The sequence below is a fragment of the Jaculus jaculus genome, chromosome 4 (assembly GCF_020740685.1).
Source record: "Jaculus jaculus isolate mJacJac1 chromosome 4, mJacJac1.mat.Y.cur, whole genome shotgun sequence".
Lineage (NCBI taxonomy): Eukaryota > Metazoa > Chordata > Mammalia > Rodentia > Dipodidae > Jaculus > Jaculus jaculus.
This window is the reverse complement of record NC_059105.1, coordinates 92,479,281-92,505,103: the sequence shown is the minus strand read 5'-3', so window position 1 is coordinate 92,505,103 and position 25,823 is coordinate 92,479,281. Positions and strand designations below refer to the sequence as shown.

The 25,823-nt window shown below is 35.8% G+C and overlaps 1 protein-coding gene across 4 annotated transcripts in view; it reads left to right on the top strand.

Annotated features, from left to right (window-relative positions):
- Acvr2a (activin A receptor type 2A) overlaps positions 1-25,823 on the top strand; it is a 100,940-nt gene that overhangs the window by 60,531 nt on the left and 14,586 nt on the right. For 3 of the 4 annotated variants that reach the window (XM_045147003.1, XM_045147002.1, XR_006636767.1), the window contains 5 exons: positions 1,327-1,534; positions 5,985-6,094; positions 6,281-6,435; positions 19,347-19,370; positions 23,435-23,578. In XM_045147003.1, coding sequence (XP_045002938.1) covers positions 1,327-1,534; positions 5,985-6,094; positions 6,281-6,435; positions 19,347-19,370; positions 23,435-23,578 — 641 coding nt within the window. The remainder of the gene's footprint in view (positions 1-1,326; positions 1,535-5,984; positions 6,095-6,280; positions 6,436-19,346; positions 19,371-23,434; positions 23,579-25,823) is intronic. The other variant, XM_004651821.3, reaches the window with a different exon arrangement.

The window sequence follows — 25,823 nt, the reverse complement described above, 5'->3', positions numbered from 1 at the left end:
TGTATCTGGTTATAAGTGGATACTGGGGTATTGAACCCAAACTGTCAGCTTTGCAAGAAAGCTTTAACCACTGAGCTGACTCTCTAGTCCTCTTTCAGAATATAGTTGACATAACATACCTTGCAATATGTCAGTTCATGTGACATTAACTTTAAAGAGTAGACTTTTTCATTTGAATAAAGTTTAAATTGATTAATATTCTGTTTTGTATTTCCTGTGTTCTTTATTCTAAGAAGTCTTTCATAATCCAAGATCAAAAAGATGTTCATATGCTTTCTTTCAGAAGGCTTAAGTTTTATTTTAGGCCCTGTGACACAGGAAAAACTTGTGAAAGTTAATGTGAGACCTATGTTGAAGATCTTGTGTCTTTTGGCTAAGAGATGTTCAGTTATTCCAGCATAAGTTATTAAAGAGGCTTCTTTATTTTTGAGGTGCTTTGACATCTTTGTTGTATAGCTGTTGACTAAGTATGGATAGGTTAGTTTATTTATTTATTTTCTTAATTGTACCATTGTGTCCTTTCACTAAGATCATCAGGTCTTGTTCCTGATGTGTGATGGTAAACATTAAAAAAAAAATTCTTTTGTGGTTCATTTTCAGAATTGTGTATTCTAGTTCCCCTGACATAATTTCTGAAAGTTTCTTGCAGTATGGAGTCTGACACTATTAACAAAGTTTTCTTTTTTCTTTTTGGTTTTCCGAGGTGGGGTCTTACTTCTAGCCTGGGCTGACCTGGAATTCACTATGGAGTCTCAGAGTGGCCTTGAACTCACTGGAATCCCCCTACCTCTGCCTCCAGAGTGCTGGGATTAAAGGCATGCGCCATCATGCCCAGCCTTAACAAAGTTTTTGACCCTTGTAACAGTGAGATCTGTTGATGTGCCATCCATATTGAATTACTTTTTTTTAAACCACACAATTCATTTAGAAAGTATTAATTTTCTTAATTGTATGGATCTTCTGAATATTGGCACATTTCATTATTTAAACTTACAGGACATATTTGTTAATAACACCACTGATCTCATCAGAAAAAAAAAATTGAGTATAGGGATGATGTTATCCTAATGGTGGTAGTTTTTCCTAAAAAGTCAAGAAGAGGGTTGAGACGTAATAAAATTAACAATTATTGATGTTTTTCATTAGGATGTTCTTAAATAAAAGTAAGCTGACATTGTCCAGAAAAATTGTGTCATATATATGGTCACTTATATTATTCTGGTTATTTCTATACATAAAATATGGGGATTACCCTAGAAACAGAAACCCTTGGGCAACAGTCTCTTATGGGCTAATATATTGTGGTGGTGTTTTATTATCTTATAGGAGCTATACTTGGTAGATCAGAAACCCAGGAGTGTCTCTTCTTTAATGCAAATTGGGAAAGAGACAGGACCAATCAAACTGGTGTTGAACCTTGTTATGGTGACAAAGATAAACGGCGGCATTGTTTTGCTACATGGAAGAACATTTCTGGTTCCATTGAAATAGTGAAACAAGGTTGTTGGCTGGATGACATCAATTGCTATGACAGGTAAGAGTATATTTTTTTATGATAGAATTGAGAAGTTTTTCTCTTCTCCATCTCTTTTGATAAAGTAAGGATCAGTGCATGGATTTGCACACAAATGTTTCTTAATGGTTTGAATTTTGAAGACCATTATAACATGAGTGAGTAACAAGATATGTCTTTTAAAAGTAATAAATATGGAATGCTTATATTTTATCCTTGATATATTTTGAAAAAAATTGTCTGGTAGTGAGAACTATTAGATAAAAATAATTTATTTCCCTGTGTTAGTATAAACTTGTGTGTCGATTTAAAAAGTGCTTTAAAAGAAAATATCTCTGTTGAAAATCTGTCCTCAAACAGAATAAAGCTTAATGATCCTATTTAATTTTATATATCTGGAAGAAATTGTTCATATTATATTTTTTCCTTCTTTTTGTTATGAAGTAGATGAACTTTTGTTCTTTAGCCCAGGAGACATTTTAACTTGACATCAGAATTTCATTAGATCTAAGTCCTTATAGAAAGATCTTGTTTAAATTGTTCTGTACTGGAAATGAAATACAGTGGTTATCTTATTGACTGCCTATGATCTTTCTATAAGAAATTCTATTGGTATAGGACTGAACATAATTCCTGGGTCACATGATTTCCATTAAAATGAATGGTGAAAAATGACAGAGGACTTCAGAGAGTCTTAGATAACCAGATGTTTTAGAGCTAAAAAGTGGTGCTATATATCCACTGAACCACTAGATCTGTTTTCAGGAGTCTCAAGTGATTACTTACAAACTGTGATTGAGCTGAGCGTGGTGGTGCACGCCTTTAATCCCAGCACTTGGGAGGCAGAGGTAGGAGGATCGCTGTGAGTTCGAGGCCACCTTGAGACTCCATAGTGAATTTCAGGTCAGCCTGAGCTAGAGTGAGACCCTACCTCGGAAAAAAAAAAAAAAGAAACTGTGATTGATTAGCCATATGTGATTTTCAACAAGCCCTGCTAATTAAATTAGCTGTACTTTTCATGGGATATTAAAGAACCGTTACTTAGATATATATTTATTTAACATTTATATTATACTTCTATGCCTGTGAATTTTCCAAGGATTATTTGTCTACAGTCATGTGCTTTTCCTGTATTTTTGAATTAGCCCACTAACAGAAGTGCTCACCAAAATAATATATGTTGTTATAAAAGGTAAACAAGGAACAAATTGGGGATGATCTTTGTTCAAAATTATTGGTATGGAAATCAGAAAGCTTTACTCTTTTTCTTTTCATTCTTTGCTTCTTCATTTGTAGTTAAAACTACTTCACTTGTCATGTAAAACCAGCATTTCACTTATGTGAGAACAGGTAGTGAGTCATTATTGGAGGTCTGCAGAGTGCCTTACTGAGCATCAATCTTATGCTTAGGGTGATGATTACTACATCAACTTTGTTTCTTGTCATTAAATGCTGAGATGCAAATATGCAAATCTGTTTTTTATGCAGAAGAAAACATGGTGTAAAAGAAGAAATTGGATATTGCAAAGTTATTTTCTTGAATTAGGCTTAGTATTTAATCATGTTATTTTTCTGTACTATGAGGCAGAATGCTAGATCGATCGATTGATCTATCTATCTATCTATCTATCTATCTATCTATCTATATGTATATTTCATTACTTTATTGAGAACTTTGATATGTGAACATACTGTAAATTGGTTGTATTCCCATAGGATTATACTTTTATGACCCCTCCCCTCTGCTCCCATTTCACTGAGCTCTCCTTCAAGGCTCAGAGAATTTTGGTGAACAGAGGCAGAAAGAATGTAAGCGCCACAGGGTTGGGAAGGTGTACTCTGAGGCATTATCATCCTCATAGAAACTGGTGCATGTATGACAATATAGTGATTACTGATGCTAAGTATTTTTAAGTTACATTATTTTTTATAAAAATTGTTAAAATTTAGCTTTTAGTTGTCTTTTTCTTTTGAGTTTAGTATAGAATTTGAGTTGTTTAAAACTACCAACTGTTATATTCCTTTAACTTTTTAAGTTTAACTCAAGTAAAAAGTTAAACAGGCATCACAAAAGCTCAGATTATTTATAAGATACATCTTTAAGTTCACTGATATTTACCTGCAGTATTTAAAAATTTGGTTAATTGGGAGAACTAAAATCCATAAACATGTCAAAAAAAAGATAGTTGACTCCCTGTCAAGAAGAGCCACCTCTTCTTGCACATCAGCCAGGGTCCAGGTAAAACAACAGAGGAATTAGAAAGTTAGGCATGAGTGCTGCTCTCAGTGGTGAACCTGATAACCTGTTCCAGGGAGATGGCAGTAGACATTGAGGACATCCAAAATGTATCACATGGCTGGAGAGATGGCTTAGCAGTTAAGGTGCTTGCCTGCAAAGCCAAAGAACCCAGGTTCAATTCCCCAGGATCTTTGTAAACTAGATGCACTAGGTGTGCATGCATCTGGAGTTCATTTTCAGTGGCTGGAGGCCCTGGGGTGCCCATTCTCTCTCTCTCTCTCTCTCTCTCTCTCTCTCTCTCTCTCACACACACACACACACACACACACACACAAATAAAAATTAAAAAAATATTTTTAAGTATATATATATATTTATTGACAACTTCTATACTTACAGACAACAAACCGTGGCATTTTCCTCCCCTCCCCTCCCGTTTTCTCCTTCATAACTCTGTTCTCTGTCATATCCCCTCCCTTTCTCCATTAGTCTCTCTCTTAATTTGATGTCATCATCTTTTTCTCCTATTATGATGATCTTGTTTAGGTATTGCTAGGCACTGCGAGGTTCAAAAAGTATCACAATAGAAATCCAGAAGTTGCTGTGAGCTTAATACTAAAATGGACAGCATATCCACCACAGTTCAGGGAACATTGTGGAAAGGACACCCAGAAGATTGTTAACAGCCATAGGTCAGAAGGAATATCCAAAGCTATTTTTCCAACCCCCTCCCAGTGGACAGCCCCTCTCATGACTCAACCCCACAGTGAATGCTTGTAATGCCATTAAGGAGGGTCCTTAGTGGAATGGGGGCAAGGAGGAGGGGAATGAGACCAACACATTATTAGTCCATATAACAGAGTTTCTAAATAATAAAAGTTAAAATTTAAAAAAGATGTTTGTTTGGGCTGGAGAGATGACTTAGTGGTTAAGGCGCTTGCCTGTGAAGCCTAAGGACCCAGGTTCAATTCTCCAGGTCCCATGTAAGCCAGATGCACAATGGTGGGCACATGCATCTGGAGTTTGTTTGCAGTGGCTAGAGGCTCTGGCGTGCCCATTCTCTCTTTCCTTCTCTCAGGCTGTAATAAAAAAAAAACCTTACAAAAATGTTAAGTTAAAAAATTGGTGCAATAGTTTCTTAGTGGTTGATTAGAATTTGTTTTGGAGAATTTGTTGTTAGGTCCTATATGAAAGACATTTTATTTTTGTTAGTTCAACTTCTAATCTGTTTGAGTTACTAGGACCTATGTGTTTGTTGAGGTACATTTGTTCTCTCCTTATTTTGTTTTTAAATCTTAACCATATCCATCATGTTCAGGAAACTTAAATCTACTACTATTTAACAAAAACGACAGTCTCAAGGCTGATTTGGGTGTCTGATTTTGAAATATGTTTCATTCATGGGATATAAGCTCACATCACTTAGTATGTCTGTATCTATTTAGTTTTATATATAGTTTTTAGTTTTTAATGTTCATAGTAGAATAAGCTATATTTGCCATGAGCAAATGCACTCCTAGACTAAATTACCTCATTGACTTTATGTTTCTCTTTAAAAAGTTTTTCTAATAATTAAAAAGCACAAGGTGGTCTGGAGAGATGGCTTAGCAGTTAAGGCCCCACGATCCACATAAGCCAGATGTACAAGGTGGCACATGCGTCTGGAGTTCGTTTGCAATGGCACCCCCATTCTCTCTCTCTCTCTTTTTCTAATCAATCAATAAATAAAGTTAATTTAAAAAAAAAACAGACACAAAGAGATAGTTACCTCAGGTTGCTCATTACAACCACATTAAAGCAGCAGTCTGTGGGAGTCAAAAACTGAAATCTGTCAGTCTGCTAGTGAGATTTAGTAACAAAAATCTAGAAGTGTTTTTTTCTGTTAAAAATTATTAAAGGGCTAGAGAGATGGCTTAACAGTTAAGGCATTTGCCTGCAAAGCAAAGGATCCAGGTTCAATTCCTCAGGACCCACATAAGCCAGATGCACAAGGTGCATATGTGTCTGGAGTTCGTTTACAGTGGCTAGAGGCCCTGGCACACCTATTCTTTCTCTGTCTCTCTTCTCTCTCTCTCTGCTTACAAATAAATAAATACAAAGTTAAAAATTAAAAAATGATTAAAGACTAATTAAAATCTTGACTTTGAATATAAATGGTTCACCTCAGAAAGGCCAGTAGAATAATACTGATAATAATTATTTCTCATTTCTCTTTTTTTTTTTCCCAAATAGGAGTGATTGTATAGAAAAAAAAGACAGCCCTGAAGTATATTTTTGTTGCTGTGAGGGCAATATGTGTAATGAAAAGTTTTCTTATTTTCCTGAGATGGAAGTCACACAGCGTAAGTTCCTAGTGAAAGTACATCTTTGTTCTTGTATGTCAGAAACAAAAGTATTTTGTATTGCTGAAATAACATATTCTACTTTCTTATATTCTCCTCCAACCCCAAATCTGATAATATGGTAAATATTCATTATAGAATTCTATAGACCATATCTCAGTTGTTTTTACCTTCTGTTTTCAACAGCCACTTCAAATCCAGTTACACCTAAGCCACCCTATTACAACATCCTGCTCTATTCCTTGGTGCCACTCATGTTAATTGCAGGGATTGTCATTTGTGCATTTTGGGTATACAGACATCACAAGATGGCCTACCCTCCTGTACTTGTTCCTACTCAAGTAAGTTGTTGTCCCAAGCTTTGTATTGTTACTGTATTAGAATTTATTAGCTTCTTGACAAATTATTTTTTGGAGTTCATTTGGGAGTGTTTATAGCATAGGAACTATAGATAATTTTGCAGATTTACTAGTTTTTCTTTATATCCTTAATTTTTTTCAAAGGTTGAGGTAGAGTAGAATGAAGGATATTCACATTCCTATTCTTCTTTGGCGAGTTTGGCTTTTATTCCAGTACTTTCAAGTATGGGATGCACTCTGGTTTGTTCCTTGAAGATTGACTAAGTAAGTTAGCCAAGAAGGTATCAAACAGACAGGTTTTATAAGGGCTTTATTGAGGAGTATATATATGTAAAAATCTTATAGAGAAAAGGAGCATACGAGTTACATTTTTTTAATCTGATTATTAGTAATTCAATTTTTTTTCTGTCACTGTTTATAGCATATGTAGTTTGTTTTGGAGACTAAAAAGTTTATGTTCTTGGTTCTTTTCCCAATGTAAATATTTTTGAAACCAGGTGTGGTAGGTAACCAGATTAACTTCACTAAATTTTACTCATTCTCCATCATGTAGACTATTGACACTGGCCCAGTGCTTTGTGAGGACTTCCCATTAAAGGAGTTAATACTTGTCAAGCACAGAAAAGCTGATAACTTTTGACATTTTTAAATTCTACTTTTTATTGTGTTTCTTTTAACTCTTAAAATCAGCTTACCATGGCCTTTTAGATTCCTAGGTTTAACTGTGCTTTTCTAATACCAGTAGGATTCATGGTTAAAACTTGATAGAAGGTAAAAAGTAAAATCCTTTAATCTAGTGAACAAAACTGTCCTTTTTCTCTAAGCTTTATTTACATAACAGACTTCTTTCTTAGTACGTGCAATAATCTATCAGCATTAGACCATTGAGCTCTGTAATCTCCAAAAGATATATTTGGGGAAAAAAAATGCCCATTGTTGTAAAACACCTTGTTTAGTAAGAGAGATTAAACACAACAAATTTTGTATGGTTTAAATATTTTAAGTTTAGCAACTAAATTTGGATAACTTAAAAATACTTTGTAGCCAGGTATGGTGGTATATGCCTTTAATCCCAGCACTTGGGAGACAGAGATAGGGGGATCTCTGTGAGTTCAAGGCCAGCCTGACACTACATAGTGAATTACAGGTCACCCTGGCCGGGAGTAAGACCCTACCTCAAAAATACTGTAAATAACTTTTAAGGTAAAGGTTGTTACTAACTGTTGTATGTGGTTTATTGGGAGTAGACTCCAAGTAGTTATAGGATACACCTTACCTTTTGTTGGTGTTAACTTTAAAATATTTGTTTTAACAGCCAGGTGTGGTGGTGCACACCTTTAATCCCAGCACTTGGAAGGCCAAGGTAGGAGGATCACCATGAGTTCAAGGCCAGCCTAGGACTACAGAGTTCCAGGTCAGCCTAAGCTCTAGTGAGACCCTACCTCAAAAACAAAAGCAACAAAAAATTTGTTTTAGGGCTAGGGAAATGGCTTAGTGTTTAAGGTATTTGCCTGTGAACTCTAAGGACCCTGGTTTGATTCCCTAGGACCCACGTAAGCTAGATGCACAAGGGGACACGTGTGGAGCTCCTTTGCAGTGGCGAGCCCATTCATATTCATTTTCTCTCAAATAAATAAGTAAAATATTTAAAAAAATTTTTCTGATGAGGCTTTCTGCTAGCAGACAACCAACCTAGGGAGGCTGTGGCAGTGACCTTATTGTTGTTGTTTTTTAAAACTGTTTTAGTATCTTAGTCTGGAAAAGAGAGTGCTCAATGCACTAATAATTTCATGAATTTACCTTAGGTTCATGATATGATAACAAAGTTGCAACCTACATTTATTCATTTTATTTAAGTTTTTGTGAAAGGAAGTTTTGCAGAGTATTATAACCTTATGGATACAACATTAATTTTTACCCAAGGTTGGTACAAAAGTATGGCTAAGGCATATTTTTATTTACTTGAGAGAAAGAGAGAAAGGCAGATAGAGAATCGGCATGCCAAGGCCTCCAGCCATCACATACAAACTCCAGACATATGCACCACCCTGTGCCTCTGGCTTATATGGGTCCTTGGGAATTGAACCTGGGTCCTTAGGCTTTACAGGCCAGTAAGTACCTTAACCATTAAGCCATTTCTCTTTCCACTTAAGGCATTTTATAATGGGCTTAATAGCCTATATAGTAGACAGCTTACTTTGAAAATACCAATTAATTCAAATGTTTCCTTTTTAGAAAGGAAAGATGCTATTTGTATTCATAAATAAGAGCCTGAGAGTGGTCATCTCGGGGCTGTAGATATTTGACATCTATATTCTTATGCAGATTTGTTTAGTACTTGTATTGCTTTCATGAATTGTGTAGACTGCTGAAAAATAAGGAATAAATTTTGAGATGGAGTAAGATGGCATGGACAAACTCTGTTTTACACAGTACAAAAAAGAGCTGAGCAGATGCTTGCCTTCAGTCCTAAACTATGTGTAAAAGGGACATTTTCATCAATGCTGAATATTACCTTTGTTACGCACACTGTCTCTGCAACAGTGTGCTTGCATATATTCAGTCTCATTTCTCATGAGAGTTTTATACACACAAAAAGTTCTACAAGACTTTTTTTTTGTTTTTCGAGGTAGGGTCTCACTCTAGCCCAGGCTGACCTGGAATTCACTATGGAGTCTCAGGGTGGCCTCGAACTCACAGCAATCCTCCTACCTGTGCCTTCTAAGTGCTGGGATTAAAGGCATGTGCCACCCCGCCTGGCAGCAAGACTTAAAAACAAAATCCTATTACAAAAGGTTGTTATTTTTTTACTTAAAATAATTATACAAAATAACAAATAATTTTAAATTATAATTTTAAATAATAAAAATAATAGTGGAGGGCTAGAGAGATGGCATAGTGGTTAAGACGCTTGACTGCAAAGCCAAAGGACTCAGGTTCAGTTCCCTAGCACCCATACACAAGGTGGCACAGGTGTCTGCAGTTCGTTTGCAGTGGCTAGAGGTCCTGGCATGCCACTTCTCTCTACCTGCCTTTCTTCCACTTCCTCTCACATACATACATACATACATACATACATACATACATACATACATACATACATAAAAATAATGAGTGGTAGGCTGGAATGATGGGTTAGTGGTTAAGGCACTTGCCCCAAAGCCTAATAACCCGAGTTCACATTTGCCAGTTGCACAAAGCTGTGCATGCATATGGAGTCTCTCTGTAGTGTTTGGAGCCCCTGATTCTCTTTGTTTCTTATCTCTCTATCTGTTTGCAAATAAATAAAATTATTTAACAACCACAAAAAAAATCAATGGTAATGACATTGAGCACTTACCCAACATTTAAATGCTTGTTCCAGGGTGTTATGTATAGATATATAAATTACATAAAAAGTATGTAAAAGCATAAACATATATATATATATATATATATGCCATTTTCTATTTTTAAAAATTATTTTGGATGACTTCCAAATTGTGATACTAGTATATAAATATTATCTTTGGGATTTGTTAAAAGTTACACATTCCTTGACCATATTCCTGAACGTATAGAATGGATCCTGTGAGATTTTTTTGTTATATTTTTATTAACTTATTTGAGAGAGAGAGATTGAGTATGGGTGCACCAGGGTCTCCTACCACTGCAAATGAACTCCAGATGCATGTGCCACTTTGTGTATCGGACTTTATGTAGGTACTAGAGAGTCAAACCCAAGCCATCAGGCCTTGCAAGCAAGTTAAACTGTTGAGCCATCTCTCCAGCCAGAGATTATGTTTTTAGTAAGGTTTGTGGGTCGTTTTGATGACCAGTTAGATGTGAAAATCACTGGTTATTTTTACCTCTCTGGACTTAGCATGTAGTATAATCCTAGTTATATAGATAAAATTAGACCCAGTAATAAAGCCGATAAATGTTAGAGTTAAGGGTCTGAACCAATGAGTCTTTGAAGCTTGACCCCTATTTTTTCATTCTGTCCCTCTTTTCAGAAAGCAAGTATGTCTGAATGATACATTGATAATTTCTCTGGTATCCAATTTATTTTTCTTTTAGGTATTGAATAGTTTGTATAAATACTAAGATGAGCAGTAACAGCCATCATCTCACATAACCTCTCATGAAGGAGATAAAGAAAGTGAACAAACAGGTTACACATACATAGAAAACATATATACTCAAGTATTTTCCTTTAAAAATTGTTTTACACTTTTTAGAATAGTAATTATTCACATATGACTAGGTTCTAGACAGAAATTTCTTGCTACAGATTTGGTTTTACCAATATCTACTAGTAGTTCCTTTTTTTGAAGGGTAGGAGTAGTGGGGAGGAGAGTAGTTAGTCTGGAGGTAACGTCTGTGTTTTGCTTCATATTTATACTTCAATATTACAATTTTAATGTAAAGACTAGTCAGGAAAAGTTCTCATATTCTTGCCAAGGTTTCCTGAAACATTTTCCTTCCACATTCTTTTGCTACTTTAGGACAGTAACAATTTATCACTCCCTTTCTGCGCAAAACTTCTTAAATCCTTGGCCAACATCTGATTTGTGAATAAATTGGTATTTGTAAAGCATTGACCTCATTTGGATTAATAAGCTGGTTAAGGCAATTAATTGATGAGAATATTTATCTTAAAAATCATTTGTTTGGAGTATTTTCTTGTTTCATTAGATTTTTATCTTAAAGAGGTGATTCAGGTACATATGTACTTTAAAATCTGCTTCTTTTAATTATGGTTCTTTATCACCAGCAAAAAAGTCATTCTAAAGTAATGTAGCACTATTAAGGAAAGATAAAGGTAGTTTGTTGTTTGCTTAAGAAGTGAAGTTATTTATGTTTCTTTATTACTCTTAACTAGTGTGTTCCTACCATTGTTTCATGGTATCACTACATTCCCAGTCATCCCGGATGGAAAGTGTTGGAGAAAACAACTTCCTTGCTTAACCAGGGCATCTACTCAATCCTATTCACTAATCTTGTCATCTGTACTGATCCTAGTATAGTTCAGAACAGCTTTACACTGGAAGCTATATTTGTTGTTGTTGTTGTTTTTTGAGGTAGGGTTTCATTCTAGCCCAGGCTGACCTGGAATTCACTGTGTAGTCTCAGGGCGGCCGCAAACTCATGGCGGTCCTCGTACCTCTGCCTCCCAAGTGCTGGGATTAAAGGCGTGCACCATCACACCTGGCTTTTTTATAATCTTACTGTTGGTCTTTCCTTCATTGTCTCCTTGTTTCTGTAAGACTGCTAGAATAGCACTTTTTGTTTATGTTATTCCTGTGCTTCTAAACAGTTGAGGTCCCAGTGGTACAGGGCAAGGAGTACAGCTTGGTGCATGATAGTTGGCCTTCAGTACACTGCCTTCTTCCTCTTTCTTTGCACTACAACCTAGATGCACAACACCCATCATGTGCATCTAGAATTGTATTATTTATATACTATCCTTGAAAGAATTGAGAAAATACTTGACACGTTTTCTGTCCTCTTGTGATTCAGATTAATAACTGCATTGAAGAAAATTTGTGTACATGTTCCATTATGCTAGTAGATTGTAACTTCCTTGAAGAGCAAGTATGTAGGGTAACAACTGTGGTACTTTTCGGTGTTTGTGTAATAACCTTTCTGTAGGTACTTAATTGGTGATTTTTTTTTAAATGTAACATTATACACAGATGTTAACATTATTCACAAGTTCTTTTAATAAACGTTTAGACATTTTAGGGCTTTGCCTTGAGATCAATCTTGATCATTTATTTTTGGAGAATATAAAATAAGTTAGAGTATTCCTAGTTTTTATAAGAGAATGACATTATTAGATTCTTCCTGCAATCACAAGTAGAAGAATCCAATCACTTTATATGAGATAGGTCACTTTTCTTTTGCCTATGCAGAAATTATCTTTCCTCATATATGAAAAAGCTCATACAATCCACAATGAATTGAATGCCAAATGGTTTTTCTGGTGTTAGTGAGTCATAAATATGAGGGACTTGGTGGACTCTATTATTAAGAAGTCTTATTGTGGTTAGAGTTAATGTGGTTTCAGTAAAACTGTTTGCATTGCTTTCATAACCATATGTGAACTTAGGTTTCCTGCTTATAAGGTTGATGATTGTGCTGATAAATCATACCACTTTGTTAGGAAAATGAATTTCAGGGCTAGAAATGATCTACCTTTAACAGGTAGCTTCTTGCTTATTTTTAAAGGTGGTATAAATAGTACTTTATTATCACATCATTGATTTTTTTTTTATGCAAGAGAGTGTAAATTGGTGTGCCACTGCCTCCAGCTACTGCAGTTGAACTCCAGATGTGTACACCCCCTTGTGTGCATGTGCGACCTTGCGTGCTTGCGTCACTCTGTGTCTGGCTTATGTGAGACCTGGAATGTTGAACATGAGTCCTTAGGCTTTACCAGCAAGTGCCTTAACTGCTAAGTCATTTCTCCAGCCCCATCATTCTTTTTTAAAATAACCATCCCTTTAGTCCTTAAATCAGGTTTGATAAGGACTCAGGGCTTTTGTATGCTTGGATTCTTTGAATTGGGCTTATAAAATAATCCTTTTGACCTTAATATTAAAGTAATAATAGGTTGTCATTTTATGCTGTATCAAATTACTACCCAGTGAGAAACCAAGTCACCTGTGAAAATACATTCATTTAAATAAGAAACTTAAAGGGTAGGATCACATTGTTCAAGTCAGGTTAGAAAATAATGTTTTTTATTTGAGAAATTTACTAAATTTTCCTGATAGTGTTTGTCATGCTAATATTAAATTATACTTAAAATATGATATTTATGGAAGTATATCTTTAAATAGGTTAACTACTACTTTATACTTACTTCATTTACTCTCTTCCTCTTTTAAAATTGTCTGGGTGTGTTGGCACATGCCTTTAATCCCAGCATTCTGGAGGCAGAGGTAGGAGGATTGCCATGAGTTTGAGGCTATCCTGAGACTACATAGTGAATTCCAGGTCACCCTGGGCTAGAGCAAGACCCTACCTCAAAAGGCAAAAAAAAAAAAAAAAAAAAAAAACCAAGCAAAAACAACAACAACAAAAAACTGTTAAGTTTAAACTATTATCAACCAATGTTTACTGTATAACTATAAATTATTTAGAAAGAGATGTGTCAAAATTGTTTTTTTTCCTTAGCACTTTTTAAAAATAATTTTAAAAGGCTCATGTGTATCCTTGGATACCTTTGTCTAACCTGATTTTTTTTTTTTTAGTATATGCTTTTTTCTGTTTCATGAAGTATTAACTATTACTGTCTTTTATGGACTATGAAGTATTCTACAATTGGCTTTCTGAAGCTTGAGAGAGGGAGGGAGTGAAGGAGAAGGGAAGGGGGAAAGGAGAGAGGAGAGAGAGATATGAATGAGAATATGGGTGGGCCAGGGGCCTCCTGCCAGTGCAAAGAAACTCCAGATGCATGCAATGCATTGTACATATGACTTTACGTAGGCATGGGGGATCAAACAAGCTTTGCATGTAAGCACCTTTATTTACTGAGCATTCTTTCCAGCCCTGGCATCTTTTAAATTACCAGTATAGAGGATAGTTCTTCAGCTCAATTTCTTTAATTTGTCTCTACTGTTGAATGATATACTTTTAATGAAACTTAGTGAAGTGTTACTCTGTTCAGTAAATGTTAAAATTTAATTTGGGTGGGGGGTTAAAAATTTATACATTTAAGATGTACAGTGTTTATCATTTTAGCTTGAAGTTTCTGATGAGACAGAATCTATATTTCAAAATTTTCAACTGTATTGTTTTAGCATGTATAAGGGGCTGGAGGGATGGCTCAGCATTGAAGGCATTTGCCTGCAAAGCCAAAGGACCTAGGTTTGGTTCCCCAGGACCCATGTTAGCCAGATGCACAAGGGGGCACATGTGTCTGAAGTTTGTGTGCAGCAGCTAGCTGTCCTGGCACGCCCAGTCTCTCCCTCTCTTAAAACAACAACAAAAGAACTTTAGGGGCTGGACGGATGGCTTAATGGTTAAGGCACTTGCCTGCAAAGCCAAAGGACCCAGGTTCGAATCCCCAGGACCCACGTAAGCCAGATGCACAAGGGGGTGCATGCATCAGGAGTTTGTTTGCAGTGGCTGGAGGCCCTGGTGTGCCCAGTCTCTCTCTCTCTCTCCCCTCCCCTAAAAAAAACTAAAATATGATGATGCAATATTGTTAACCTTAAGCATCTTTGTGTGTGTGTATAAGGTTGAGCACACATGCATGTATGCCCCCAAAGTGTTGCAGGGCTACGATATATGTTCTTCCTTCAGTGTCACATAATGTTATATGATTGCTATTGTATCATTGACCAAATTACTTCTTATAAAATAAACTTCTTAGCTAAGTGTTGGAAGAATTATAAATTATCCACATATGTACAGCTTGAAAAATCCTACTCCCACCAAGCATTTATAATATATTCTACCTAGAAATTCTTACCCAGCATGTTATAGTCAGGTTCACATTGCTGGTAGAAATCACTCAACCAAGAGCAGCTTGTGGGAGAAAGGTTTATTTTGGCTTACAGGCTTGAGGGGAAGCTCCATGATGGCAGGGGAAAACAATGGCATGAGCAGAGGGTGGACATCACCCCCTGGTCCACATAAGGTAGACCATAGCAACAGGAGAGTATGCCACACACTGGCAAGAGAAAACTGGCTAACACCCATAAGCCTGCCCCCAACAATACACTCCTCCAGGAGGCTTTAATTTCCAATTGCCATCAGCTGGGGAACCTATCCTTCAGAAGACCTTGGTTTATGGGGGCACCTGAAGTAAACCACCACATTCCGCCCCTGGTCCCCATAAACTGTTAGCCATTCATGATGTAAAATGCAATGCATTCAGTCTATCTTCAAAAAATCCCTATAGTTTTTATCAATCCTAACTAATGGTGTTCATACATCCCCATAATCCAGGGTCTCTTAACTGAGCCATAATACCCCCAAAATAACCTCAAAAAACCCATAATGACACAGAATAAACATTCACACTGCAAAACATGGCATTGGGCATAGCAAATAAATATTCAACCAATACAAGATTTAAAACAACCAGGCAAATATTAAACTCTGTAGCTTGAAGTCCAACAACTCTAGGCAGTAACATATCTCCAAGTCCCAGAATTCTAACCAGCAACAAACAAGTCTCTGGCATTCCAATTCTGCCCCTCCATTTAGGTTACTCACAGTCCTGGAAAGCTTTATCCGGTGCTGGCAGCTCTCCTTAGCAGCCATCTTGTGGTCCCGGTATCTCCACTGGGTCTCCACTGTAACCCACGGTTCATCCTCATGGCCCCATGGGGTCTCCATGCAGGTACCCAGCAAACCTGCTTCACACTGCCCATGGCCATTTCCAAAATACAAGATCATGTTGCAAACTCAATGACCCTCTTTCCAGCATTTTTTATACTCCACAATACCAGGTAGGGTGCCAATTTGTTAATCCAGGGGGGAATAAAGCAGACTTTGAAGAACAGGACACTCCTTGAGCACTCAGACCCTTTCAAAAGAGTCTACATTCTTCCTGTTGCCCCAGTGCAGGTCAGCTGGCCCTATCTCAAAGGCTGTAATCTCTCAAACAATTTACAAGTGAATGCGCTAGGAAGACTTAGGCTGCTGTGCATTGGAAAGTATGAATATCATTCAATCTATTAATGTCTTGTTTTTCCTACCTCAGAAATATTTGTCCTGGCACACACTGTCTTTCTGGAATTTATTTTGATTCTGCTTGTCAGTAGTCTTTATATATATCTGTAATACTCAGACACACACACTGTGTGTGTGTGTGTGTGTGTTTGGCTTTTTGAGGTTGGATCTTGCTGTAAGCCCAGGCTGACCTGGAATTCACTGTGTAGTCTCAGTGTGGCCTCTAACTCATAGCAGTCCTCCTACCTCTGACTCCTGAGTGCTGTGATTAAAGAAGGTTGTGCTTCCCCCCCCCCCATGTTTTTGTTTTTTTTTTTTAATTTAACTTACTTATTGGAGAGAAACAGAAAGGTGGACAGAGGGAGTTTGGCTGCACCAGCATCTCCTGCCATTGCAAACATATTCGAGACATGTGCATTACTTTGCACATCTGGCTGTACATGGGTACTGGGAAATCCAACTCAGGCTGTCAGGCTTTCCAAGCAAGTGCCTTCAACCCTTCTATCATCTCTACAGCCTGACAATAGTCTTTAAAAAGATAAACATTTGTGATGGCTTATTTTTTTTAAAGACTTTATGATAATTAAGTGACTAAGATTCAGAATTTGTCAGTTTTCACATACTGTAGACACTTGATAGTCCTAACAGGTTGTTGAATGTGTTGTCAAAACAAGGAAAATTATCTGTCCACATACACTTAATAAATAGAGATATAGGGCTGGAGGGATGGCTTTGTGGTTAAGGTGTTTGCCTGCAAAGGCAAAGAACCCAGGTTTGATTCCTCAGGACCCACGTTAACTAGATGCACAAGGGGACATACATGTCTGGAGTTTGTTTGCAATGGCTGGAGGCCCTGGTGTGCCTATTCTCTCTCTCCCTCTTTTTCTGTTAAATAACTAACTAACTAAATAAAAGAAATAGAGATATACCCTTTAATAAGTTAAATAGTAAAGAAGGTTTATAGTGCCTGCCACATACATATTTATAGTATATAAAGAAAAGTCCATATTTCTGGAAAGATGTCTGTATATTTCAGTTCTGCATAGATAACTTCCAGGTAGATAGTCACATGTAGATGTCTCCAAGCACTCCCCATTCAAGGATGATTGTCTCTCCCATTTCAGTAAATGCAACATGTGCAAGTACAAAATGTAGGATGTGTCCCAGTACTGTTTTTCACTTTATCAGTCTCCTTCTCCTACTTCCTTTCTTTAGGTCAGGCAGCTTTACAAGATGCTCATAGTATTAAATTCTTTTTTTCTCCCTGTCATTAGTTTATAATTATGCATTAATTAGTGTAAATCATTGTTTAGTTTTCTACTGTGAGCTTCATGAGAGCTTAAGTACTTAATGCTTCACAGAAACAATGCATTCAATAAACATTTTTTGAATAACAAATAAATGAATGGATGAAGTTCTCCACATTCTTTCCTGATGCTCAGCAGTAGTTTCATTCCTACTTGATAAGCAGCAGGTCTCTTTCTAATCTGAAAACCCAATTACTTGACATTAATGTGCTGATTGATCTCTTTGTCACTGTTACTTTCAGTTACAGCACATAATACTCATAGCTACCTTTTTCATTTTGTGTATCCAGACTGCTTTGGTTACCCTTTGCCTGTATATTTCAATGTATTATATATTTTGTTTTGATCCTGCAAATGTTATTCATTGAGGCTTGTTGGTGTGTCTTGTTTAGCTTGTATCATCTCCCTTATGCTAATGTTCCTTTGTTAAAAAGTATATCTGGCAAAGATACTTTTTAAAATAAAAAATATGCTTTGAGTGTTTTAGCAAATGTAGTTTTTTATTTCGTTCTTGATTCTTCTTATTTTATCATACTAAGGCTTGGCCTTGTCTTTATTTTGTTCTGGGTCATCGATAGCTTGTTAAGGAGCAGGATACTCTTTTAATAGTAAGGGTAGCTGGCCCAGTGTTACTGTAGTGTCATATTTATCTCTGAATGCACTTGTACTTAAACAAGATACAAGTGATTCCTGAGCCTTGAAAGCTTTATTCTAGTTAATTATTTGGCATCTATTTCTTTCAAGTGAATTCTGTCCTGGAATACTGATGGTTGTGATAGTAGGATTAAGATAGCTTTTATGATAGGTAATAAATATGCCTGAATCATTATCACAGGAGGAGGTGCTTAGCTACCTGGGATAACTGGAAAAATGAAAATCTTGTTTTGTGTTACTATCTGACTTTCCAGATTGTGAAAAATGTGTATGGAGACTCATTTCCAGGGCACCAGTGCTTATCCAATTATTATATAATTCTTAGCCGGGCGTGGTGCCGCATGCCATTAATCCCAGCACTCCAGAGGCAGAGGTAGGAGTTTGAGGCAACCCTGAGACTACATAGTGAATTCCAGGTCAGCCTGAGCTAGAGTGAGACCCTACCTCGATAAAACAAACAAACAAAAACAATTACTGTATAATTCTTAAGGTTAGTAATATATTAAGGTCATAGTTTGAACTGCTAAAAGTTCTTGAGGCATTAATTAAATCATCTAAATCCTATTTTATTAGTCTATATTTTGATTTACTCACTGTGATGTGTCTGGGCAAGTAGGTTAATAGTAGGCCTGGTCTGTCACTACATTTGGCTTAATTTTGATCGTTTCTCCCAGTTTATTTCCAGTTTATTTATATTGCACATTTTTTGTGTTTCATGATTATGATCCCACTGCCTTCCATGAAAGTTGGATGAATCACCTCAGAAGAAGTAGGAAATTCAGAAGCTATGGTCTGAGAGGTTTATCCTGGCTTTATTTAAATTTCTTCATTCTGGCTGGTGTTTGTTCAAGGCAATACTGCCCTCTGGTGTCCTGAAGCCTATTCCAGATCATGTCTTCCTCAGCTCAATTGTTTATTCACTCTAAATAAAATCTTTTCTAAAATATAGACTTTGTTAGGTTTACTTACTCTATTAAAGCCCATAGGATTAGGAAATTTGGGGTTATATTAGAGTAAACATTTGTTTGATGCCGCTCATCTGATAGGTGAAATAAAAGGTTTTTTTTTCCTTTTTAGATACAACTTTCCTCTAATTATAAGGAAAGTGTTCCCAACCAGTATTTTGAAAATATATACTGTCAACTTTAAAAAGCTAAACCATTCTCTCTCTCTCTCTCACTTTTGTAACTGATGTGTCATTTTTCATTTCATTCTGAATATGAATCGTAATTTCTTTTGCCTGTGTTTTTTCTTCACAAGCACGCCTTTCATATAATGATAGAGGTAAGATGCATTGATGTTTACTTTACGGTTATGGAGGTTTTGGTGGATGCATACTAAACATTTTGTCGTTAGAGTTTCATTGTAATTGTTGCTTCACTGTGTATTCTTATATGTATTTGTCACAAGTTTCCCCTTCAGTGATTTATTTGACATAGTAATTGTGTTCAGTTTTAAAGGACTGTTAATGGTATTTATATCTATCTAATGTACAATGTAGAGACAACTGTTGTAGCTGACCAGAAGATAACATCTAATGACACTATTAACTTTAGCATTTTGTATTGGTAATTTTATAGTATGTTAAACATTTAGATGTCAGCATGTACTCATTTAAAGAAAAGAAAACTTTCTGGTCTAGCCCATTATCTTTTAATGTGAAATCTGTATTTTAAACTAGTTTTACCTTTGATATTTTATAACAAATGAATTACCTGCAGAAGTATAGCTTTTGATGGTCTTTTGCCAACTAGATGATTAAGGTATATCATATAACTAGATTATAATTTATCCTTCAAATGGTAGACTCAGAAATAAGCAAAATATCACAGATGAGCTAGCATCTCTCCCTCTGAATAGTTTGGTCTAATATTATCTATAGTTAGGACAGTGGATGGGGCATTTGGAGGCTTTTTCCAATAAGTGTAATTTTAACACATTCTTCTCAGTGATGTCTTCTGATATCTTAAAAAAATGTAATCATAGCTACTTCTAATACATATCATTTTAGTTACACAAAATAGCTTGATTATTGAAAGAAAACTAGAAATCTAGGGGAAGTTCTCAGAAATTCTGAAGCCCTTGTAGTTGATTTCATAAAAGTGGTTTTTAGGTGTTATAGGTAGGGCAAAGCCATGTTTTAAGGATAACTTCAGAATGTTGCTGACATTTATTAAGTTTACATTTGCATTCATCTTCCTAGAAGTTCATGTGTCTTCATGATTATAAATCTTTATTACTAGAAATACTGAAATTTTTGAAGAAATTAGTATAATGATAGTAATAAAATATTTTGTAATATAGGATAAGTAAATCTTTGAAGATTTATTTAAAACTTCATTAAGAAAGTTTTCTTAAAAAGGCACAAGGTTAGAGTTACAGATTTTATACATAGTGTTTGCTATGAAGTTATTTATTTTTATTTAATCTTTTTAGTATTTATAAATATTAATTTACATTTAGGAACACAATTTTAAGAGTTTTGATACTTTCATAAGAGTATACCTTTGCAGATTCTTTTCTTACCTTTTTGAAAATTGGTCAGTTTTTTTTTTTTATTTACTTTAAAAATATTTTATTTATTTATTTGACAGAGAAAGAGGGAGGGGGGGAGAGAGAGAGAAAGAATGAATGGGTGCACCAGGGCCTCCAGCCACTGCAAATGAACTCTAGACGCATGCACCCCCTTGTGCATCTGGCTAATGTGGGTCCTGGGGAATAGAACCTGGGTCCTTTGGCTTTGCAGGTAAACACCTTAACCGCTAGGCCATTCCTCAGCCCTGATTTACTTTTCATAGTATTTTTAAGGCACTTTGGCAATCATCTGTTTTCTGGTTGCTATGAAATAATATATTTGTAATATTTAGGGTGATCTGAGATTTCTTTCTGAAATAATAAGAAATTTGGTCAGTTTTACAAAGCTGTAGGAACTTTGAAGTTTATCTGTGCATCTGGAAAATATTCAGCCATTTACCTTAACATAGACATTGAAAATTATTGTATAATAAATTTTCTAAGTTTAAAGTTACTGTTACTAATATTTTGAACTTTTGAAATATTTTTGTGATATGGAAGAAATGATTTAAATCCTATTCTACAGACTGAATCTATGTAGTTGGCACCCTTAGAATAAAGTAGAATGTGTGAGTTGTAGATACAGGTGGTATTGGTGAATTCATATCAAAGCTATTAAAGACCTTAGTGTTTTAATTTAGAATTACATATGCTTTATTTTCCTTCTTCAGCTTATTTGCAAACCTTTGTTTATTGGTATCACTGCTTTGAAAATCTTTTTCTTTTCTATTTAGTTAGATTGTTTCTTCATACAACTGTATAGTAATTTCCTTGACTTTTGAGGACTAGGTGGTTCTTTGCCTTTGGATATGTAGCATTTACCCTTTCTCCCCAGTTTCTACCTTCATACAGTCTACTCCTATCAGTAGAAACTCTTATAACAAGTAGAGATTATCAATTGGAGATTAATACAGGGAGGAATGTAGTTTCCTTTCAACTATCCAGAGATTGTTTCAGAAAAGTTGTGCTTATGAAGCTGTCCTTCCAATAGTTTTTATTTTGTTGTTTTTTTTTTTTCAAGGTAGGGTTTCACTTTTGCTGACCTGGAACATACTCTGTAGTTCAAGGCTGGCCTCAAACTTACGGCGTTCTTCCTACCTCTGTCTCCTGAGTGCTGAAATAAAGCTGTATGTCACCACGCCAGTCTTCCAATATGTTTTGTAGCTGACCTTCTCCACTCATCATGTTGCAAAATGAAAATGCTTTGGCTTTACTAACCTATCATATTCTGAATGTGGGAAGGAAAAGGAACTTTTGTAGGCATTTAAAATATGAGTTTGAAATTAGTCACAGGAAGTCTTTTACCTTACTGTTGTGAATCAGGAATTCTCTAGCCATTTTATGCAGATTATCTGCCTTAGAAGTTTATACTTTTCTCATTTAATACCTTACAGTATTTCTTTGCTCAGGGTGTTTCTAATATTTGATACAAACTTTTCAAACTCCCAGTGGACCAGTTGAGAGGGGCCTAAAGAGAGCATTAACAGTCTTTGAGATATTACAAATGAAATAAAAAGGACCTAGAAAGGCAGGGTGGGATGCATACTGATCTAGGGTGAAGTGCCATTTCCAAGAATCTGAGGTGTCACCCACTGCTATCACAAGTCTGTTCTTGACACAGACATTTTAGTTCCTCCTCCCAGCACTTGTTATGTAGCCCTTGAATCATTTCTGTTGCTTTCTTGGAAAGCTTTTCAAAAGGCTTCTTACAACTTGCTTTAGTTGTAGATAAGAAACTGATAGACTGCTTTCAGGGAAGGATTACCATTCTGTTTGTGTAGAGAACAATTCTTTGCTATGCTCCTATTTATATACTATATTTGCTGTGTTTTAAATATTAATTATAGTAGTATACTTTCATTCACCATGCTCTGTTATCCACTGTAATGACCACTTTTCTGTATTTTCATTTGTATGATTTTTTTTTTTTTCCAGTAATCTCCAGAACACATTTTTTTTTTTTTTTTTTTTTTTTTTTTTTGGAGGTAGGGTCTTACTATAGCCAAGGCTGACCTGGAACTCACTCTGTACTCCCAGGCTGGGCTCAAACTCATAGCAGTCCTCTTACCTCTGCCTCCCAACTGTGGGACTAAAGGTGTGTGTTACCAATGCTTGGCAGAACACAATTTTTATTTATGGTCAGTTTTGGAAATACAGGTATGAATTGCTAATATCTTGAAAAATAAAGACCAAACAAATATTTGGTTTTAAAAATTAGCATTTTTGTGCTTATGTATTTTATATGCCTATCCACAATTTGTTGAAAATGAATGGGTGTATATATGAAATCAGTGAAGAAAACTTTAAATAGCCATTGAAGAAAGTAGTAGATCTTGAGATTTTATTTGAGATATAGTTGTAGTTAGCTGATTTTGTACATTTTAAAATCTTAACCTCTAAGAAGATATAAACTAGATGAAGCCAATGTAATATTAGGAGTTTTCTAAAGTGCACAGAAAATCTTAGTGGGGAAAATGAGCAGGAATGGCTCAAAGAGCTGTTAGATTTTTTTTACATAGTATACATGAATAGCTATAGTGTTGAATGCTATTTTGGAAATTCTTAAAATGAATTTTTCTGCCTTGTGATGGTCATTTTGTGATGCTTAAAAACTCAGTTCTAGTGAGATTGAAGTTAATGTCAGATTAAATTTAATGGCATTTATATGTGTTTACTCTTTCTGTTAATTCTTAAGTACACTCAACTTTTTTTCTTATTTCAGAATTGTTGTTTCATGTTCTGCTAGTTTACAATGTTACATTGTTTTTCTATAGGACCCAGGACCACCTCCACCTTCTCCATTACTAGGTTTGAAACCACTGCAGTTATTAGAAGTGAAAGCAAGGGGAAGATTTGGTTGTGTCTGGAAAGCCCAATTGCTCAATGAATATGTGGCTGTCAAGATATTTCCAATGCAGGTATGTTTATTGAAATTTTCCAATCATGTATATCATTTATGTCTGTATCTGGCTAGTGTATCATAACTCAGACACAGCCTGAAAACACAAGCAAGATATATTTTTTTAATTAATTAATTTATTTATTTGAGAGCGACAGACACAGAGAGAAAGACAGATAGAGGGAGAGAGAGAATGGGCATGCCAGGGCTTCCAGCCTCTGCAAACGAACTCCAGACGTGTGCGCCCCCTTGTGCATCTGGCTAATGTGGGACCTGGGGAACCGAGCCTCGAACCGGGGTCCTTAGGATTCACAGGCAAGCGCTTAACCACTAAGCCATCTCTCCAGCCCACAAGCAAGATATTTTGAAGTAATTCTTTGTGATATTGGGAAAAGTAGTTTACCCTTCTGTGTCTGCTTCATATCTGAGAAATAGAATTACTAGTGTAATAATTGTTTGGAGTGATTAAAATATAATAAATGAATATATAGCTATCTTTTATCAGTTTTAATTTTATAGGAAAGGGAAGCAAAGGTTGGTGTTTCAGTTACAAAAATAATCACATTGTCTGAGCAATTACTTTATCTTCTTAACCTCAGAAAATGTAACAGATTATGTGCTTTATTTTAGAATAACTGCTTGGAGAGACATTACCAGTACATTATGTAACATAGAGTGTTTATATGTAGTTACTTCAGTTATTATTGTGGTTAATTTTCAGAGACAGGGAATTACGATTCCAAATAATTGGTTTACCTTTGACTTGTTTGCCTGCATGTTTCCCCCCTTTTATTTCAAGGTAGGGTCTCACTGTAGCCCAGGCTGACCTGGTGGTCTTGAACTCAGGATGATCCTCTTTCTCTGCCTCCTTAGTGCTGGGATTAAAGGCGTGCACCACCATGCCTGGCCTGTTTTTCTTTAAGAAGCAGTTGCACTTCTTATAAAACCTTGTCCTAATGTACTTCTGTCCTGCTCTTATTTTGTTATGTTCTGTAGATGACATAGTGTAGTGGTTTCATCTTCTCCTTTCTCTTGTTCATATACCCTTGTGGCTAAGGAAGGATATTTGTGATACAGAGGCCTTGGCTGGATTTGGTGATACAGACTCAACTCTTACACATTATTATTTAAGCATTATCCATTAACCATTTTCTTAACATGTAAATATATTTTAGCCTTCTCACCTCTTCTAAAGCTTGCTTGAAGCAGTTTATTACTTTTGTTTATTTATTTTAGTATCCATATAAGTCCTACTATTCTTTAAGAAAGAATCTATTCTGTTGTGCAAAAATTTAAAAGTAAGGTCAGGAAAGTGAAATCTGCAAAATTGGACAAGGCATTTGGATACTAAGCATAGCAACAACAGCAGTTACAAACATTTTATTAAATGCTTTTATTGAAAAGGTAATGCTTTACATATTAGGTACAAATACATATAACAACCCCAGAGATAGACAGTACAATTTCTATTTTACTTTCCTAGGAAACTGAGTGATGTGGAACTTGCTAATGGATAAAGAGCCAGATTTTATTTTATTTTTTGAGAGAGAGAGAGAGAGAGAGAGAGAGAGAGAAAGAATGAATGGGTACTTGAGGGCCTCTGGCCACTGCAAATGAACTTCCAGATGCATGTGCTACCTTGTACATCTGGTTTATGTGGGTCCTGGGGAATCGAATCTGGGTCCTTTAGCTTTGCAGGCAAGCACTTTAACAGCTAAGCCATCTCTGCAGCCCGAGATTTTTTTTAAAAAACTTGTTTTATTGACAACTTCCATAGTTACAGACAATAAACCATGATTATTCCCTCCCCATATCTTTCCCTTCACAAATCCTCTCTCCATCTATCCCCTGCCCCTCTAAATTATTCTGTCTTTTATTTTGATGTCATTTTTTTCCTGCTATTATGAGGGTCTTGCATAGGTACTACTAGACACTGCAAGGTCATGGATATGGAGATAAAGCCTGATTTTAAACAGTTTGGATGCGTTAGTTTCTTAGCCATTATGCCATGGTGTGTTTCACTTTCATTGTTCTTTCATCATTTAAAAAAACAAAACAAAACACCAAAAAGCTAAACTTAAATAGATGCAGAGTAGACCTTGATCACTTATAGGCATGAATGTTTTCTTTTTTTTAAAAAAAAAAAATTAGGTCTTAGGTAGCCTTGGGGCAGGTCCTTTGTTGTTTAGAAGCTCATTCTTTCAGAATTTCATCTTTCAGGGAGTATTATATATAGGAAAAAATGACTTCACAACTTGGAATAA